This window comes from Puma concolor, chromosome D4, assembly GCF_028749965.1.
Source record: "Puma concolor isolate L17-30 chromosome D4, mPumCon1.1.hap2, whole genome shotgun sequence".
In the NCBI taxonomy this organism is placed as follows: Eukaryota; Metazoa; Chordata; class Mammalia; order Carnivora; family Felidae; genus Puma; species Puma concolor.
The window spans coordinates 74,789,402-74,809,158 of record NC_141679.1 but is presented as its reverse complement, the minus strand read 5'-3'; the positions used below and the strand labels follow the sequence as shown (position 1 = coordinate 74,809,158).

General features: G+C 52.7%; 1 protein-coding gene across 20 annotated transcripts in view; it reads right to left on the bottom strand.

Moving 5' to 3' along the window:
* ZNF618 (zinc finger protein 618) overlaps positions 1–19,757 on the bottom strand; it is a 186,020-nt gene that overhangs the window by 52,580 nt on the left and 113,683 nt on the right. For 16 of the 20 annotated variants that reach the window (XM_086683777.1, XM_086683780.1, XM_086683778.1 and 13 more), the window contains exons 3-5: positions 12,997–13,256; positions 3,559–3,654; positions 77–154 (exon numbers count right to left, since the gene is read on the bottom strand). In XM_086683777.1, the coding sequence (XP_086539903.1) occupies positions 77–154; positions 3,559–3,654; positions 12,997–13,256 (434 nt within the window). The remainder of the gene's footprint in view (positions 1–76; positions 155–3,558; positions 3,655–12,996; positions 13,257–19,757) is intronic. The other 4 variants (XM_086683783.1, XM_086683795.1, XM_086683786.1 and 1 more) reach the window with 1 other exon arrangement.

Genomic DNA, 19,757 nt, shown 5'->3' with positions numbered 1-19,757 from the left:
GGTCATCCCCAAGGGGCACAGGGAGAACACCAGACAGAGAACGGGGAGGTACGGCCCTCAGCCCTGCCCCACTCACCTCGGTGTGCCCGTACGTGGGTCTGGAAACAGTTATAATATTTGTACTTCTTGCCACAGATTCCACACTCATAGGATCCTGGACAACAGAAAAGGAAGGGACAGGTCAGTCGGTACCCAACATGTGCAACCATGAGGTCCCAGGACCTGCAGTGATGTCCCCAAGCAGCATGAACTCTGTGACAAGGGGTCAGGGGTCATCCAACGGGCTGTCTAGTCCCCAGCAGGCAAAGGGGCAACAAGGACCAGCAGAAACAGCACTGAGCCAGAGGTTGGGAGGCCAGGGTCTCGTTCACAAGTTTTTGCCCCAACTCTCCAAGTGAACTTGGGCAAATCACTTCCGTCTCTGGGCCTCAGTTTCCAAATCTGCAAGGTGGAGAAGGCAACTCTCATACTTACTCCTTGAGAGGAAAAAGGAAATGAACGTAAGTGTTCTTTCAGAATAAGGAATAAATGGCATCCACGGAAGGAAATCAACACGCATTCAAGTAACTTCTACCTCCGCTCCCTACCGGGATGGGACAGAGGTTAAGAGGACAGTCTTCGAATCACATGGATCTGGTCTCTGTCCCTCTTCTGCCATCTACCCACACCACGACCTTGGTAATTCCCTTAGACACACTAAACCTCAGTCTGCTCACGTGTCAAGGGGCTGTAAGTACCCACCTCACAGGGGTGGCCCCACGATCCCCCTAGGAAGCGCCCAGCCCTCCCACGGATGTCCCCTCCAGGGAGAGCACAGAACACCGGGAGGCGGAGCAGCTTTCTTGTTCTCTCGGGCATGCAGACACCGACACGGCGTGATTGCCTGACTCCAGCCCTCTGCAGGGCCCTTTTCCCGGGAGTGGGTAGACTGAAACGGCCGAGTTGCCAGCAGGCATTTCAGACAGGTTAAGGTGGAGCCCACCCACACGGAGCACTCGGGAAAGGCCCATGGCAGGAAGCCAAGCAGAGCCCCTCAGACCTAGCCTGGCAGGGGCCCCACGAGCAGAGGCCCTGCCCAATCCCTCACATAGGCCCGCTAGCACCTGGGCTCAGGCCGCATCCTTCCCAACAGAATGGCCAGGAAGTTCGCATCAGTAGAGGCCCTGGCCCCACTCCGGGTAAGTGCACTGGAATGGCTAGGGCTAAGGGCCTAGGAACCTGCCTTTTTCAAAAGGGTCCTCAGGGGATTCTGACTCCCAGCAACGAGGTACGGGAAGCACTGGTTTCAGAGTAAGGCGGGCCTGGGAAGGAATCTGCACTCTACCATTTACTGGCTGAGCCTTAGTGTCCTCCTGGGTAAGGTGTGGACAATGCAACAGCATCGAGTGAAGACTGAAGAAACCTCAAGTGTTCCTGCCGTGAGCCCAGATGTTCGATGAGTGTAGGCATCACCAGTTCCTATTGTCTTCAGCCCCTCCTGGGGTCAGAGGCCTGTTTACGTGTAAACTCCAGGTATTAAGTCACAAGAGCACTGAGTTTGGAGACTGTCAGCTCCGTTCCGCCACCCCCCCCCCCCGCCCCCCGGCTGATCTCAGGCACATCCCTCTTCTGGTCCGAGCCTCAGCTGCCTCACCTGTAACACAAGACGAGGATTCCTACACCTCATGACTGAGGTCAGGATTAATAAGACACCACATGTGAGACGGCTGCCACACTGACAGCCTCGCCACCGCACTCCTGTGGGTCACTAAAGGGGACGCTGTCATCCCAACACCAGCATGGAACTTAGCAGTCTGTCATCCAGTGGTTTTCTATGTGTTACCCTGGTCTCACAGGGGAAAATACACATATGTGGAGCAAAGATCCAGTTGTGTATTTCTTCGTTTTTAGCCCCGTGATTGGCACACAATGGGGGGGCTCAATAAATTCACAGTGTCCTGCTGTTCTCCTCATCTGTCCCCGAGTAATAATGACCCTGACTCCCCTCCTATGGCTGGCTATGACCCACTCTTCAACAGTTTCTGCCAGTTTCCCTTCGACCAACTGAGAATTTATGGAGCATCTTAAACATGCCCGGCACCGGAGCCCCAGCCGTGAGGGAGAGTGTGAGTGATCGCTGCCCTCTGTCTGCCAAGAAGCAGACAGGCCACTAGGCAAGGGGACGGGCAGGGTGATGGGGTTACCACAGTCAAGTGCAGGACGTGGTGGGCCCAGTGCAGGACCCTAGGTCAGGGGAGTGAACAGAAGAGGCGGAAGGAAAGGGGGAGATGGACGAAAGGTGCCCCAGGGAAGGTGGAGTCTCTCCCCAGAGGACTGAGGTCACAGCCTCTGACAAGGAAAGACTTGGTTCAGACTTAACCCGCTTCCAGGTGAGGTCTCTATGCCCCAGCCCTGCCACAGCCCTGGGCCTCAGTTTCTCCAACTGCAGTCAATGACCTAAAGACTTTTTCAAGCTGTGTAATAACTGCAGGCTGCTACGGGTCACCCCACTTGCCAACCCCCTTGATTCTGTTCACAAGCAGGCCAGGTCCCAACCGGCTTCGTGGGGTTTTCCCTCAACCCACAGAGGGAGCTGAGGATCTGTGCAGCCTTGCTCATGGATCTCAACTCACACAGAGTCACAGCGGGTACGGTCATCAGTCTTACATCCTCGCCTGGCTCCCCAGGGCAGAGTGGGGCCCTTGCCCAGTGTACTCCTAGGACTGAGTTCAAGGTCCTGCCTGCCTCCTCACCACCACTCACCCTAAGACCTCAGGCTTCAGGTGCTGTGTCTGCAGAGGGACTTGGTGTGCAGACAGCTGGAGGGTGAGGCATGAGGCAAGGGCACCAGAGTGGCAGCCCCACTGGGCAGTGGTGCCAGCAAACCTGGGCTCAAATCCTGGCTGACCACATAAGCAGCAAGAGGCCCCGGACAAGTCATGGAAACACTCACGCCTCGGGCTTCCTCTCTGAACACAGGAAAATGGCACCCACCTCGGGGGGCAGCTATGAGCAATAATACTGTGGCTACTTAGAGCACAGTACCCAGTACAAAGCCAGCATTCAGTACAGAGAAACTGCTGTGACGATCAGCATTTTCCAAAGTTCTTTACAACCCAACTTCCTGAACGCACCCCGGGAAAGAGAGACCCACAGTCAAGCTGGTGGGAGGCATGGCCGTCTTGGGGAGGTGCAGTGCACAGGAACTTGGAGAGGTCCTGCACTAACCTGACGGTTTAACCCAAGCTCTTCTAATGCATTTGGCCACAGAACTCCTTTATACCCCTGGCCTGTTTCAGAGTTGCAGCCCATAGCAAGTGCAGCCAGAATGTTCCTGATTTCCCGATTTCCACGTGCTCTGTCGTCCCTCTAACGGCCAAGTCTTCCAGGGCCCCTGGCGGGCTCAGATTTGCTGCCCTGTGGCAGCGACAGGGTGGAGGAGGGCGGCCCCTCACAGCCCTGCAGATGCTATAGCAGGTTCAACTTATCAGGGGTCTGCAGGTGGCGGCTATGTCTAGCCGTGCCCCCACCCTCATGCCGGCCCCAGTCAGGTCCTCCTGCCCCTCAGCCCTCACGTACCAGATGCATATCTCAACGCTTGGTCAAAAATCCAGGTCCCTGAATAGCGGCTTCGCACAGATCCACCGTGGGGGCTGCCTTCGGGCGCTTTTCCATCTGAATTACGTAAGAAATCAGAAAGAGCCCTTAAAGTTGGGGGTGCCTGGAAGGGTGGGGAAGGAGCCAGGTGAGGAGGGGCTCCAAGTCTCAGGTCAGCCAGTCACCTGAGCTCCCGGGGCCTTGGCTTCTCCATCTGAACACGGAAGGGTGACCAAGATCGTGCTGTCTACGTTTTCACTAAAGAACTTGTCCTGGCAGGGGACATCCACACATTCCGCTGGGAGGCTGGCCTATGGCAGAAAGCAGTGGCTACAGGCCCAAATCCCCCCAAAGTTTTGTTTTCTCTATTCTCTGACTTAATATAACATAACATTATTCGCAGTATGGTTATAATGCTTCTCCCCAGAAGCCTTCCAGCAAAATGAGCCTACAGGGAGACCATGCCCCGCGTATGCCGTGGTCTTATGTCCCCCAGCCCACAGCCACTGCATACCCTAGTGTGGCGCATGGGGCTCTGACCAGCCTTCCGGGGGATTCTCAGCTCAGACCGTCCTGGCCGGTCTGGCCAGAGATGCCAGGCCCGGCAGAGATGCCAGGTAAGCTTCCTCACTCTGCGGGTTCCCCAGCTACCCTTTTGTCGTCACCATCATGGTCTACTAAATGCCGGGTGCTCTAACACTTTTCATTCGAGCCTCTCTCACGTCTCCGCACAGGCTTGGCCTCTGTGCCCAACGCACAGGTGAGGAAGCAGAAGCTGGCTGGGTGTGCGGCGACGTGCCCAGCTCACACAGCCAAAGAGGGCAGGGTGTGGACTCCGTGCCTCGGCACACATCAGCTCAGCTCCCCATCACACACCCAGTAAGACAGGTGATTATCATCCCCACTGTTCAGATGAAGGAAGCGAGGGCTGGAGGGACACATATGGCCAAAGGCTGCCCAGATCGACCTTGATCCAGAACCTACGTGTGTGACCACCACACCTCTGGGAAAGCACCAAAAAGAAATGATGCCTGTTAACATGTACCATTTGCCGACTGCAGTCAGGTCTCATGCCCATCCTCCATCCTTCCAGAAGTCCTCGTGTGGTTGGGACAACTCAATACCCATTTCGGTGATACACATGAAAATTCTAGGGACCAGATGGCCCACGGTTGGGGCTACCCACAGCTAACGTCTGGCCAGCCTTCAGGCCTCCAGAACCATCCTACTGGCACGACACCAGGTCACCTCCAGACGCCAAGGTGATTCCCCTTCAGTCCCGGGGCTCCCCCCAAGTGCTGCCGGGAAGGAGATCCCGCCCCCACCCCCACCCCGGCGCCATGTCTGGTCCTACCACAGGACCCCTGGTGTCCCCTATCCCCTATCACGGCTGCCAGGAGCAGCTGATAGAGCATGCCAGCACAAGGGAGCCAAGCCTCTACCTCTCCCCAACCCTGCTGTTGCTACTGACACAAGAAGCCACAGGTGCTGAATAATAGCACCTTTCCAGCATTTTCCAGAAGCACCTGGCAGAAAGCCTGGTTCCTTTCCCGAGAGGATGGGACAGATCAGGTGAGGCCAGCTGAGACCAGAGGGGTCTCAAGGGGGTGGGAGTGCCAAGGAACACCCAGCCCTCTTGGTTCCGGGACCCAGCATGAGTTGGGCCCACAGCCTACTGGGGGACAAAGGACCTGGAGAGGTAGTAAATCATGGACAAGTGGGTTTCCTGAGCCTCTCAGGGCTTACACTCAGACCAAATGTCCTTGGGTCCAGGGTCTTCCAAGCAGAGTACAAATCACCTGGGGATACATGAGCAGTCAGTTTTAAGAGAGTCAATACCCCAATCATCAACTGTCAAATGTATTCTTCCCTAAATTCAATGTGCTGGAGACGTGGCAGTGGCTGGGGAGGCCCCACGCAGCTGGCCCTCCTTCCTACTTCCCTCCTGACCCCACCCTTATGCACTACAAACAAGGTGGTTCTTTCGTCCCCCATCCCACCATGGTGCCCCCCCCCATGGGGGCTGCCCACCTCAAGGCTCCAAGCAAAGAGGGAATCCCAAGTTTAAGAGCAGACCTAGAAAGTGGGTGAAATCTAGGGAGCAACGCCTTCGGTGAATCAGGTGATTCCCAATTCTTTGCTCTTAGCAAAACTGAAGAAGCATCTAATGGGGCTGTCAGCAGAGAAACCATGAACAACAGCATCTGATGACAGACCCCGTGCAATTTTCAGTACACAATCTGGAAAGAGTTCCAAAAATTGAGTGACGCTCAAAACTCCATCCATCCCTGGTGCCTTATGTATGTGATTAAGCTTTCTAAGTACTTCCGCGCATGGAAACCAAAACAGAGGAGTTAAATGAAAGCTGAATGTTGTCTCGTGCAACAAGAAGAAATACTAATTCACTGAAACAGCAGCCAATTGAAAAAGAAATGAAGCCCCATCCATTTCATTAAGAGGTGCATTTTCAATTAATTGTTTATTTTTACATTTACTGTTTATCTGAATTTGTTTTTGACAAACTGTATACTAATAATAACTCGATCGGGGGAGGGGGGGACGTTTTAAAAAGTACAGTTTTATGACCCCAACAAAATTTTTAAGAAATTTCTATTTCAATTTATGTACATCTTGTTGTGGGAGATGACTGTAAAACAGTGATCAATAAAAGACTCTCAAGCATAAAAAATATATTACATTAGGATAAAATCCTGCGAGGGAAGTGGACTGGAAATATGAGTTCAAGGAGAGAAAGGAAAGATGTAAAATTTCTGACTGTTAAAGACGAGCTTGTTCGTATGTTTTTAAAATGGATGATGGCAGATATCAAACCGCAGTGGGTTTGGATTCTCTCGGATACATTTAAAACAATGGTTTCACGGTTATATTTCCAAAATGACACTTTTTTTTTACACAATACTCCAGAAATTATATCCTTTGAAATTATCTAAACTCTGGATAAAAATGTGAGACGTCAACTCAAAAATATGAAAGAATGTACGATTTCTCAAAATTCTTCTGGGAGGTAATGAACAAAAAGAAGCTGGAAAGCCGTTGGCCTTTTTGGTTCCTGTCTCTCCAGATGTAACCCCAGGTATGTCAATGTCCTGAGGCTTCAGCTAATACTGCTGGTATCTGATTTGCATTTTGGGTCTCCCGCGTAAAAACGCTTTCATACCTATTACTTCACTCTGCCCCCAACAAGTCTACTGGAAAGACAGGCGGATGTCACTACACCCACAGATCGATGAAGACAGTGTGGCTCAGAGAGGTTAAGGATCCTGTCCAAGACTCCACAGCGGGGCAGGTCCTGGGTCTCCTGGATTATAGTCCGGGGGCCCTTTCCCACGGGGACGCTCTAACTAGGACCCCTGCCCACCTTGAACCAGCAGATGAAGAGCCAGTTGCAGAGATAAGACGTGCCCGGGAGGGCAGCCAGAACTCCCCTACTCTCTGCCCCGCTTCCCTGGTGGCTGTGGCAAAGATCTGAGTGTTGGTTCTGGCAGGCTCAGGTACAAAGCCCTGCCAACAACCTACTGAAACAGGAAACTATCAGCTGGAGCCACGGAGCGGGACCTGGCACCCCTGCCTGGGTTTGTCACAGACCAAAACCCGTATGGCCGTGTCTGAATGATGGCCTGCTCCTTCCAGAGCCGTGGCTGAGCCGCCGCCTCCTTTCCCTGCGCCTCCTCCCCGGGCAACCCTGCACGTGTGCAAACACCTCTACCCCTTGATGCTCAAAGCTCACTGCCTAGAAACATCCATGTAGTCCCCCATCTGAGCCTTCACTGTGTCTCCTGCATCCCGTCCAGAGATTTCCAGGACAGAACTCTCTCCCTCACAGGCCTATATCCGGTTCTAAACAGTTCCCACAGTCACAGACGCCTTCCTTTTACAGAGCTGAAATCACCTCCTGGTGACGGCCCTGTATCGGTTGGAGCTCAACATTCTCAAGAATGTGTCCGCTCCTTCCCCTCCCTCTCAAATGCTTCAAGTTGTGAATACTTATCCCCCATCGTCTCCCCCACACCCCCACTGGCCCTGCTCCCAGTCTCTTCCTCCCCAGGACAAAGAGCCCTTAGCTCTTCTTTGGGGCTCCTCCCCACGCCAAGAATGAACTCTCTGGATATAACCTGGTTGGCCCACACCTCGTATCTGAGGAGAGCCCAGCGGGGTGCTTGTTCCCTTCATGGGCTCCTGCACCTGCTACTCCTCCTGGGCTCCCTCATGTGCAACTTCCCCAGGATTAAGGGCCGATGCTCCCACCCCACAGAGAAGAGCACCCACTGCTTGGTAGTACGTTCTGACCACGAAGATCATGGCATCTGAGCATCCTTATCTCTCAGGAAATGTTCCGGGGACTGAATGTCCTGACTGTTGTAAACTCCGCTTGCCTCCTCTTTACCATCTAGGACAAGAAGGGCAAGCAGGTTTCCACTTCGTATTTTTCAACTCTGGCTGACTGGCAGTGACGTCTTGGTGAGCACTGTGTTGAGAAGGATTCTGAAGTGCACTGTTACAGTGTGCAGGGACCAATTAGCAATGCCTGCCACGACTGTGGACCGAGGTGGAACAACGGGAATACCTTGTGTTCAGAATTCCCCACGGTGTTCTTGAAACCTCAAGTGTGGCTCTACCATTCCTCGGGCTGCTGTGCAGAGGTCCGCATGCAGCTTGACAGGTGGAAACGGGAATCTGTTGCCTCACTTCCTTTCACTTCTGGTCTTATCCAATAAAGTCGTCAAGTTCAACATTACGATCTCTGCTCTTCTTGCTGAAAACCCCTGAGTTTCCCCACACTGGCTCCAGTGGCAGTGATGTTCTTTCTAAGAGTGAGAGATATCTTTCTCAGCAAGGGGAACTTCTGGGCAGCTGGGAGACGGCAGCCGACACTGCGAGCTTGGCAGCCAGCCTCCTGGGCACGGATGCCCCTCCCGACTCTCCCAGCCTGGGAAGCTGCCAAGTGCCACGCACGTGTCCAAGCCCCAGCTCCTCCACGGGAAGTGCCTCAGATGATGTTTGTGTCATTGGGAACACTGTTTGTTTGATGGCAGTTACAGGACCAGTGAGGACCCGGGGGTGGGTACAAGGGGGGATGGAGCTCAGAGGAAAGGCAAACGGGAGGTTCCCGCATGGCACAGCACGGAATGACCAAACAGGGACGCTATTCTATTCGGCTACAGAGGCCGGCTCTGAGCCCCGAGCGCGGCTGGGTGAGCAGGGCGCTCCGCAGGCCCTTGGCTCTGCAGAACCTCATGCTTCTCTGCCAAGTGCCGGGGGAACACGTTAACTCCATGACACCCGGCCACCGGGGCACGGAATGCACACCGTGGCAGGTGCACATTTAAAGGGATGGCTCTAACTGGCATTCTGCCCCTGGCCACATCCCTGAGAGGGCTTTCCCTCCTTGTTTTCCTTCCAGGTGGGAGGGGTTTGCTGTGAGGGGGATGGACCCTTCAGGAAGTGGAAGGAAACATCACTGACTTGCTGTGTGGCCCAGGGCAACTCTTCCTTTCTGTAGAATTGTTTGCCCCTCTATAAAATGAGGGGATAAGGGGGGTCAAATCTATGGCACGTATACCCCACTGACCGTCTCCACGTCCATGGCAGACATCAATAATCAATCATGCCACCCTTTAGAATGGTGAATACAGGACTCCTTATAAACAGCAGCAATTACTTGGCCCACAAGACAAAATCTAGTTGTTGTCTTGAGATGAGATGAATTCAAAAAGCTCAATTCTATTTTTTTTTTAATGCTTTTCTTTCCTGGCACTGAGGCCAAATCAGATTTCTCTGAGCCTGACCGTCGGTAGAAACTACACCCTCGAGGAGGAAGGTCTGCCTTGATGGATGCGAGATGAGCCTCCATAACGAGCAGGAAGTGCTCCCAGGCCCTGTGACAGTACAGGCTCCAAAATGGCGGCTCCACTCCTGACTTGCGGGAGTGGCTTTATTCCTTTTTCTCTTTTTTACTCCTCTGACTTGTGACTTTACTCCTTTTTCATGAAGAGTTTGCTAAAAGCAGGTTACTTAGAAATGTCCCTGGATTCTAGGGAGGGAGGACTAGAAGGGGCCCCAGGGATAGGACAGATTGCCCTGTCCAGTCCTCAGATGAGAAAACTGAGACTCAAATTAGATGCTCAGTTAGAGCCCATGTCTTCTGACACCTCATCCAGTGCCAGCCTTTTTCCCCACCCCATTTTTTTTTTCTCTACACCACACTGGCTTATTTCTTAGGCTTTAGAAAAAAGCAGAAACTATTACCACTCTTCCCCCTTGAAGTGGTACTTCAAAGAGGTACTCTTCCCCCTTGAAGAGTCACACTAATACTACTGATAATAATAGCAAATCATTTAGGAAGTACAATGCTGAGTGCTTTATGTACATCATCTTATCGAATCTTCACAGAACCCCAGGAATTTGCAATTGTGAGAACTGAGGCACAGAGAGGTCAAGTAGCCTGCCTGAGGTCCGACAGCTATTACGTCAGAGAGCCCGGATTCACTTCCAGACTGAAAACCCAAGCTCGTTCTCTCTGCACAATGCTGTCCTCCTTCACCCGCCTCTTTTGATTTGCACACCCATGAGGTGGGCAGGACAGGGAGCATGCCTCACTGGATAGAAGAGGACACTAAGGCACAGCAAGGCCAAGGACCCTGCTGCTGAGCAGCCGCTGAGTTGGAAATCACCATCAGAGGCTGGCACGAGGCCGTGGGGCCTCTTGCTGTGCAGGCAGCTGGCCCAGGGAGGACTCCTCCCAACACTTGCCTAGCATGGCTGCTATAGGCCTTCCCCACCAAATCCTGGCTGCTGGCTCCAGCCCAAGATTCAGATACAACTACCCTTCACTGGCCGTCTCTGGGTGAAGACACATATATATATCTACTGGGCCTCATGAGTCTCAAAACACACACCCCAAAGTGAGGAAGGGCACACCCTCTCTTGGGGTAGCTAACACTGGCCTCGGCTCTGGGAGAGTGAGTACTGAGGGAAGAAGGACAGACATGGGCTCCTGATAAGCCCCTTCTTCCACTGGGCACTGAGCTAAGTTACTCCTGCTCTTCACCAATACTTCTGGTTCATTCCAATTCTGTCATGAGGGATGATGGCATTTCCCGGCCACCTGAGATTGGGAGGGGCCATGTGACTAATGAGGCCAATGACAGGGAGAGAACTTAACTTTTCTCCTTCCTGGGCTGTAGCAGGTAATAGCTAGTGTGAATCTCTCCAGAGCTTTCTCTCCCTCTGTCCCTTGGCTGGCAGCATTTCATACAATAGCTGCTTTTAGCCTGGGTCCAGAGCAGAGCCCCCAGATGACCCACAATGGGCACGTAATATGACTTAAGAAATAAACCTTTGTGGTTTTGAGCTACTAAGATCTCATCACTCTCAGGCTCATTTGTTACGGAGGCATAACTTAGCCCCATCCTGACAGTTATGGCTCCAATGTCAATACTGCTCCCTAGAAGCCAGTCCCTACTAGGCACTGTGGGGTGGGAGCAGGGAGCACAGAGGCACGGGTCAGAAAAGTCTAGGGGCTCCTAGTCTCGTGGCAGAGGTAGGCACAGGCAAGGCCCCTCTAATTTAAAATAGATAATGGGAAAGCCGCCTGGGTGGCTCAGTCGGTTAAGCATCTGACGTGATCTCGGCTCAGGTCATGATGTCTTAGGTTTGTGGATTCGAGCTCCACGTCAGGCTCTCCACTGACAGCGCAGAGCCTGCTTGGCATTCTCTCTCCACCTCTCTCTCTCTCTCTCAAAATAAGTAAATAAACTTAAAAAAAAAATTTTTTTAATAAATAACGGGAAGTACTCACGTGAGGGGTAGGGTATAAACGGAACTCTGACCAGAAGAGATTAAAGAAAGCTTCTGGAAGGTGGCGGCACAGGAGCCGGCCTTCAAAGATGGGCTGGATTTGGGCATGTGGAAATCGACAAAGGCTTTCCAGGGAGAGGGAACGGTATGAGCAAAGGGCAAGAAATGCTGCATAAAGGCAGAGTGTGCTAGAACGAAAGGTCCAAAAAGATCATAAATAGGAAAGAGGGATCAGGTTACAGAGGATCTTGATACTATGGCCTTGACCTGACACAGCGGAGTGGGAAACCCCAAGTTTATTAGCAAGGAGTGACATGGTCACTGATTTGTTTTTGCCAAGGCCCCTGGCAGCCAGAGTAGAGGGCAGGTGAGGGCAGAAAGACACACAGGCATGGCTGTCAGTGGGATGCCGCAATGACCCAGATGGGGCTGACAGGGTCACAAGGAACCGCAGAGAACAGCCGGGAAAGGGAACACGAGGTTGAGCCTCGGCAGCTGGGAAGAAAAGGCAACAGGACTTGAGCATAAACTTGGGGACATGCAACAGGGGAATCTCTGCACAAGGCCCTGTGTGCCAGACATGGGACGTGAGCCAGAAGTCAGGAGGAAGTGAGCCAGAGCTGGACCAGGAAGGACAGGCAGAGGGGAGGGGGGGCGGCAGCATCTAAGAACACACTGAGCACGGGAAACGTGGAGCAGCGCGGATGAGAAGTCTGGGAACAGGCGAGACAAGTCCTCCATGGCAGGTGAGGCAAGCGGACTTCACAGACCAGGGTTTGCAAACCTGTGGCCTCGGAGTGACTCCGACCCACAGACAGGTTTGTTTTGCTTGGCAGATTTCAAAAGTCAGATTAGTTGCCAACATTTAAAGCCAAAAGAATTCACCTCAGATTTCTCACTTCTGGCGTGTGGCACGTCTACACTGAGCCCGTCTCCCACCCAGTTCCGGCGGCAGCTGAGGACCGAGCCCCTCTGTGTGTGTTTTGGGGGAGGCCTTGCGGGCATCTGGGTCTGTGAGCCCCGCCAGGTGCAGGTGGCCCTGAGGGGAATCCCCTGGCTCCCGCTGGAAAGTGAGGGGGGAGAGAGAATTTCTAAGAAACTCATTTCCACAGAGCTCCTCTGAACCTGACCCAGACCAGAAGAGACAGGGGAAGGTGCCAGTCTGTCAAGAATCCGGTCCCGAGGGGGCCTGTTCCAAGCAGGACGTGCACTGGGAGCTGCTCGCAGGAGCCCGCGGTGAAGCCAAGGAGAAAATAAATGCAGACAGGCATTTAGGACAACGAGCGACGTGGTGGTGCTAGACCTACCTGGGGCACGGGAGCCCACGCCATGAGGGATTTGCCACACCTACAGAAAGTTCCGGGCATCTGACCCGAGCAAGTCTTAAAGCACAGATAGGGCTCTGGCATGTCAGGGAAGGAAAGAAGAGGTCCAGACTACAACTGTCCAAGCAGAGGCAGGTCTAAGGAGCCTACGTCCTTCCCCAAGGGCAAAGCGAAGCCACCTAAGGTTCTCTCAGCCAAGGACAGGCAGGACTCTTCTCTCCAGGACTCTGACCCCACGCCCGGGTCCCGGCCCTGACCCTCACGGAGAGGCACTCACCGAGGGTCTGCTGGTTACGAACGCCACCGATCACCACGCAGATCTCGGCGGGCACGTCGCCTGGCCCGTCCTTGCTGACCACCTTCTTCTCCTCCTTGGCCTCCCCCTGCCAGATCACCTCCTGGATGTAGTCATCAGGTAGCTCTGTCTTCACCTTCACCTCCGTCATCGTTCCCTGCTCGGCACTCAGGGAGGCCTCGGCCGGCGCGGGCTCGGGCCCCTCCACCTTGGTGCTCTTCTGGCTGCGCTTCAAGCGCTCCCTGGGAAAGAAGAGAGTCTGTTCAGCGTGGACCCCATGCCAGCCCCCAGACCTATCTGGGAGCCCACCAGCCCAGGGGGTTGCAAAATGTTTAGTGACAGACCCATTTCTCCGTGAATCTCACCTTGAAGCACCGGCACCCATGGCGGCCCCTATGGGTCCTCCAGGGAACCCCAGGGCTCCGAGGAACACCGTTTGAAAATCACTGGGCTAGTATGGCTCCAACGCCACTCATTTTACAGATCTAAAGAGGTCTAAATGTGCCCAGTAACTCCTGTAACTGGGGTTAGAAAAGACCTACGAGGGCAGCTACGGGTGGTTGAAATCAGTTCTTCTCCAGGTTTGATACGCACATCAATCAGCTGAGAATCTTGGTAAAATGCAGATTCTGGTTCAGCAGATCTGGGGTTTAGCCTAAAACTCTGCTTTTCTTGCTTTCTTTCTCTCTTTCTCTCTCTCTCTTTCTTGTTTTCTTTTCTTTCTTTTTCTTTCATGTTTATTTATTGTTGAGAGGGAGAGAAGAGCATGAGCAGGGGAGGGACGGAGAGAGAGAGAGAGAGAGAGAGAGAGAGAAACCCAAGCAGGCTCCGAGCTGACAGCAAAGAACCTGACACGGGGCTCAATCTCACAAACCGTGAACCAGGCGTCCTGAGATTCTGCTTTTCTACCAAGCGTGCAGCAAGGCAGATGCTGCTGGTCTTCGACCTGCACTTTGGACAGCAAGGGTTTAAGTGGCTTGATGGGTACAAAGTGCCCAGTGCTGTTCCCTTCCCTCCTTGGCGGAAGGGCTGAAGATTCATCCAAGCCCCTCCCTGTTCCATCTCACGGACGGGAGACTACAAGCCAAAAGCCTCACTCAGACCTTACCATTCTGGCTTCCACGTGGCTCTGCAAATACCAGAAAACATTCTCAAGGTAATGAGCTCAATACTGAGGTGGGCAGGGAGGGCACAGACCACCGAACCTCCTTTATGGGGGGGCACACTGTGGCCCAGAGCACAACTGGGACTTGCCCAGGGCCACACACAAGACAAGTGGCAGGCCAAGGCATGAAGCCTTGACATCTCTTGAACACAGCGGTTCAACGTGACTCTCTGTGTTATCATAAGGGGGAGCCTTCCGGCAAGGGGATCATCACGATCACTCCCACCTCTGAGGTATTGAGGCCAAGGTGTGCCACACTGGGAGATCACATCACGTGCCAGCCCAGGGATCCCACCCTGTCACATCTGGCCCTCTCCACTGCTTCAGAGAAGCTTCTGGACTGAACTTGAAGGCCCACACTTGAAGGACACTCAGGCAAGCCCACTAGCATGCCAACTGAGCTTTGTGGAGGTGCCAGGCTGGGAGGCAGGGACCCGGGTTGTGACCCTGGATCTGAAGTGGGCTTGTTGTAGGACTTTGGACAAGACTTTTCTCTTCTCTGGGCTTCAACAGCTCCATCTGTCACAGGAGCATGAGTTTTTATCACATTCGCTGTCCCTCCCAGCTCTGAACTTTCTCTCAGATTGGTGACTGAGCAAAGAGAGGAGGAGGGTCCCAGCTAATGAGGAGGGGACAGCAAAAGGCCACTGGGGAGGTCCTAGTATGGACTGAACTGTGTCCCTGACCTGCCCAATTTGTATGGTGAAATCTTTTTTTTTTTTAAATGTTTATTTATTCTTGAGAAAGACAGAGAGAGAAAGAGAGAGCAGGGGAGGGGCAGAGAGAGAGAGAGAGAGAGACAGAATCTGAAGTGGGCTCCAGGCTCTGAGCTGTCAGCACAGAGCCCAACGTGGGGCTTGAACCCACGAACTGCGAGATCATGACCTGAGCCAAAGTCGGACACTTAACTGACTGAGCCACCCAGGCGCCCCTGTATGGTGAACTCTTAATCCCCAACACAACTACAGCTGGACACAGGGTCTTTAAGAGATAATTAAGGTTAATAAATAAAGTTATAGGGACCTAATCTGACAGAACAGGAAGAGAAATCTCTGTCTCCCCACCACATGAGGACACAGAGAGAAGGTGGCTGTCTGTAAGCCAGGAAGAGGGTTCTCACCAGAACCCAACTGTGCTGGCACTGTGATCTCAGACTTCCACTCTTCAGGACCGTGTGACAACATATTTCTGTTGTCCAAGCCACCCGGCCTGTGGTCTTCTGTAATGGCAGCTCGAGCTGACTACTGCTCAGGACTCAGATGGACCAAGCCAGAGTGAAAAGGTAGGCGGGGAGTGGCCCGGGTGACTCAGTCAGTTGGGCGTCTGAGTCTTGATTTCAGTTCAAGTCATGATCTCCTGGTTTGTGTTCAAGCCCCGCATCGGGCTCCGCGCTGACAGCACAGGGCCTGCTTGGGATTCTCTGCCTCTCTCTGCTCGCTCTCTGTCTCTCTCAAAAATAAATAAACGTTAGAAAGAAAATGTCTTAAAAAAAAAAGGCAGGCTTGTGGGGAACCAGCCAGGAGCCAGGGCTGTCCGGTCAGGCACCTCCTTGCTGTGTGACTTGAGCCACCAGCTGCCCAACCTCCACGCCCCAGTTTTCCCATCTGCAAAATGGAGCTAAGAGGATTGGCAGGCAGATTTCAATCCACTAACAAAACACTCAGCACAGTGGCTGGCCTGTAACAGCTATCAAGACATGGTCATCATTACTGTTCTTAATAATGACGAACTGTTAGGGCATCCTTAGCACTCAGTGGGCCCAGTGACGCCTCCTCCCGGCGTGTGCCACATCAGGGCCACCATACACTCTTTGGGTTCTTACCCTTCTCTGCATCAGGAAACATAGATCGGGATGGTTCGATCACCTCAGGGTTCATTTCTCTTACTTACTGAAGAAACACTGAAGTTGCTTTTTATGTGCCGGGACTGTTCTAATATACGGACTCTTTTCATCTCTTTCATCTCGGTTAACAAATGGTGAAGAAGTCCTGGGATTTCTCTGCTTTACAGATGAGGAAACAGAGGCACTGAGAAAAGTGACCTGATCCAAGTTACACGGGTAGTAAGATGGGTCTTAGCCACGGTGCGCTGAGACTCGGGGAGAAACCTACAGAGGGAAGCCTGCCCACCTGCCTCTGGCAGCTCCCACACCACCCACTCTTTGACCTTCTGCATCTAGAACAGTCCAAACCGTGGTGCTAGTGGGTAAGCCAGAGGAAGGCAGACTGCCTGACTTTTCTGGCTGCTGCTTCCTCCAAGGGGGTATCTTGAACCAGAGCCCCCTTGTTGAGGACCAGTGCCCCTGGGAAGGGATAAGCCTACCCACTCCCTGCTGTGTTTAAGAGTCATCACAGGACAAGGGCACCTGGGTGGCTCCGTCGGCTAAGCATCCAACTTCAGCTCAGATCATGAGATCATGATTTCACAGGTTGTGGATCGGAGCCCTGCGTCGGGCTCTTTGCTGACAGCTCAGAGCCTGGAGCCTGGTTCGGATTCTGCGTCTCCCTCTCTCTCTGCCCCTCCCCCGTTTGTACTCGATCTCGGTCTTTCAAAAATAAATGTTAAAAAAAAAAAAAGTCATCACAGGACTAAAAAGCCTCTTAGTTCAGTGAGGCCCCAGGAGCCACGGGAGCCGCAGGTCTAAGAAGTGACCAGGGAATAGCTATGGCTTCAGGAAGGGAGGACAGTCTGCAGCCAGTCACAACAGAAGGGGATGTCCTGGGAGTGAGGTCTCCCTGGTGCTGGGGCACCAGAGCAGAGGCGGGCAGAGAGCCTGGCAGGAACCCCATGTGACGAACTAAGATGGGAGGTTCTGAAGCTGGATGGTCCCACGGCCAATTTTGGAACCACCACCAAGCTGTGGGTTCCTGCACAAGTGACTCCCAATCCCCTAAGCCTCAGTCTTCACACCCGTACGATGGGGATAAACACAGCACCAACCTCACAGCGCTGTGAGGCAGAGACAAGGCAATGTCTGCAAGGTGGCCCCAGTGGAGATGTCCTACACATATCTATGGTCTTATGTAGGGGTGCAGGGGAGGGAAGCATGCAGAGGACACAGGGGAAGGGTCTTACACGGCACAGACGTGCAGGGGCTGTGGAGGTAAATCAACAGGGGTTTAAATCCCATCACCATCACATCCCAGCTGGTGACCCTGAGTGAGCCCCTGACCCTCTCTGAGCCTGTTTCCATATAAATGATGTGGGGAGCCCCGTATCCGCTCAAAAGGTATTGTGAAGATCGACCACAAAAATGTAAATCCAGGACCTCATCTAGAGTGACTCATACAGCAGAGGTGATCATGCCCATGGGAACCGGTGACAGCTGCTAAAGTCGCTGCTCCCTGACAGAGACGGATCACGGGGATGCTAACCACCAATCCTGCTGGCTCACTGGGCACAGGGGTGGAGCTCGGGGACCCTGTCTCAACCCGAATGCCAGCCCGGCAAGAACAAAGCCCGCGGGACTCAGGGTGGCTGCTAGGCAGGCTGGTAGCTGAGGATTCCCTCTGGCTTGGCCCTGGCTGGTCCTGAACCTGCCTGCACAAAGGGTTAAGCCCCAAGCACAGGGCAGATGTGTTCCCCAGGACAGCAAAGAGGCCCAGTGGAGATGAAGGGTCCAACCTGCTTGTGCTCCCCACAACTGAGGTCACGGAGAAGGAACAGAACAGACCCTCCCCCTGAAATACCCTCAATTCACTGCCGACACCTGGAAGCTCAGCCTGAGAACTACGAATGCTTGTCCACCCACCCAAACAGACTCAGTGTCCTTTCCTGCTCTCAGGCACCCCTGCCAGCATCAGGACGTCCTGGTGGGAGGGAGGAGTTGCTGGAATCAGACAGGCTGGGCACTCACACGCCCTGTGACCTCGGGCTGGGCTCCCCCTCTGAACCTCAGTTTCCTTGTCTGTTAAAGAGGGACCATGATCCTTGCCAATGTGGGGGTGAGAGATGAGCCAGGGAGCTGGGGCAAAGTAGAGTTCCATATATGGCACCTGCCATGATGATGACATCACTGATTCATGAGGACATCCTCACCTCTGGGAGGCCTTTCTTATCTGCTGGAAGTGGAGTCAGACCCCCTTTCTGAATGCCCATCCGCCCCCACACAGGAGACTCTTACTCTGCGAGCTACATGAGCTATCCTGTCCCCCAAAAGGCACTCCCTTAAATGGGATATCCCTGAGCCCTGGAGGTACCAAGGACACTGGCAACTTCTCCCGGCTCCATGCTGTAGATTTACAAGCCCAAATGTTGCTTTTCTCGGGTGCTTTGCATTTAATTAGGTGTCCTAATAACAATGGAATCACCGAAGTACTTACATCACTTTGAATTAGTGGTGTAGCATCTTCTAACTTCTTTAAAAAAATTTTTTTCATATATCATTTTTTAAAATAGAGCTCATTATTTTAATTATATCCATTTAAATGTACAGTGGAGCCCTTGGATATTCTCAGCACGAATCATTAGGTATATTAGTGAAAAAGCACTCGGAATCTATCTACATGCTGACACTCCATAATCTATTCTATTTGTGTCGCTGTAAAATAGATTTATATATAGATAACTACAAAATAGTTGCTCAAGATATGCTATGAATTTTATATTTAACCTGAGTCACACTTCAACATAAAATCTAAAGTCAGGCACTAAAAGGATATTTCTCGGTAAGAATATACCGTCTGTGGTCACTGGTTACTGCGCATGCCAGAAGGCCAAGAGAGAAGCCAGACCAAGTGACCTCCTTGCCCCCTAAGAATGGTGACCCCTCATTAGAGCAATGGTTCTCAAAGTGTGTTCCTTGGAGGCTTAAGGGTTCCACAGCAATGGTCCAGAGGACTGAATGAGGCCTGAATGAAAAGAGTGTGTTGAGTGGGGCTCCAAGACCCCTACTCTCTCTTTGATTTTAGCCTGATGTACTACATATATGTGCTTCTTTCTCTCTGTAGTGGGGTAAATGGTGCCCTCCCCCCCCCCGCCCCACCTAAGATATGCCCACATCTTAATCTCCAGAACCTATGAATGTGACCTGACTTGGAAAAAGCCTCTTTGCAGATGGATGTATTTAATTTTAGGACTTTAAGACGGGATCATTGTGAATTACCTTAGGTGGACCCTAAATGCAAGGACCAATGTCCTTGTAAGACAGACAGAAGAAGGGACAGTGCAGACAAGAGAAGGCAACATGACCACCAAGGCAGAGATTAGAGAAATGCAGCCACAGGTCGAGGAAGGCTATAGACACGAGAGCTGCAAGAGGCAAAGAACAGATTGTCCCCTGGAGCCTCCAAAAGTGTGAGAGAACAAGCTTCTGTTTTAAGCTCCCCAGCTTGTGGTAATTTGTTACAGCAGCCGCAGGAGACTAATACCCTCCCTGTGTTAGACTCTGAAGAACCCGCTCCACCGCAATTAAGTCTGCAAACCACCGCCCTCCACCACCCTCAGCCTTCTTCTGCTTCGTTCTTACTCATCCCCAGCGCCGCGTGCAGCCAGTCCAATGTGCCCGCAGAGCCTGCCTGGGAAAGTTTCAGAAACAAATCTCTTCCTCTGGGTTTTGCCAGATGGCTCTTCAAGTGCT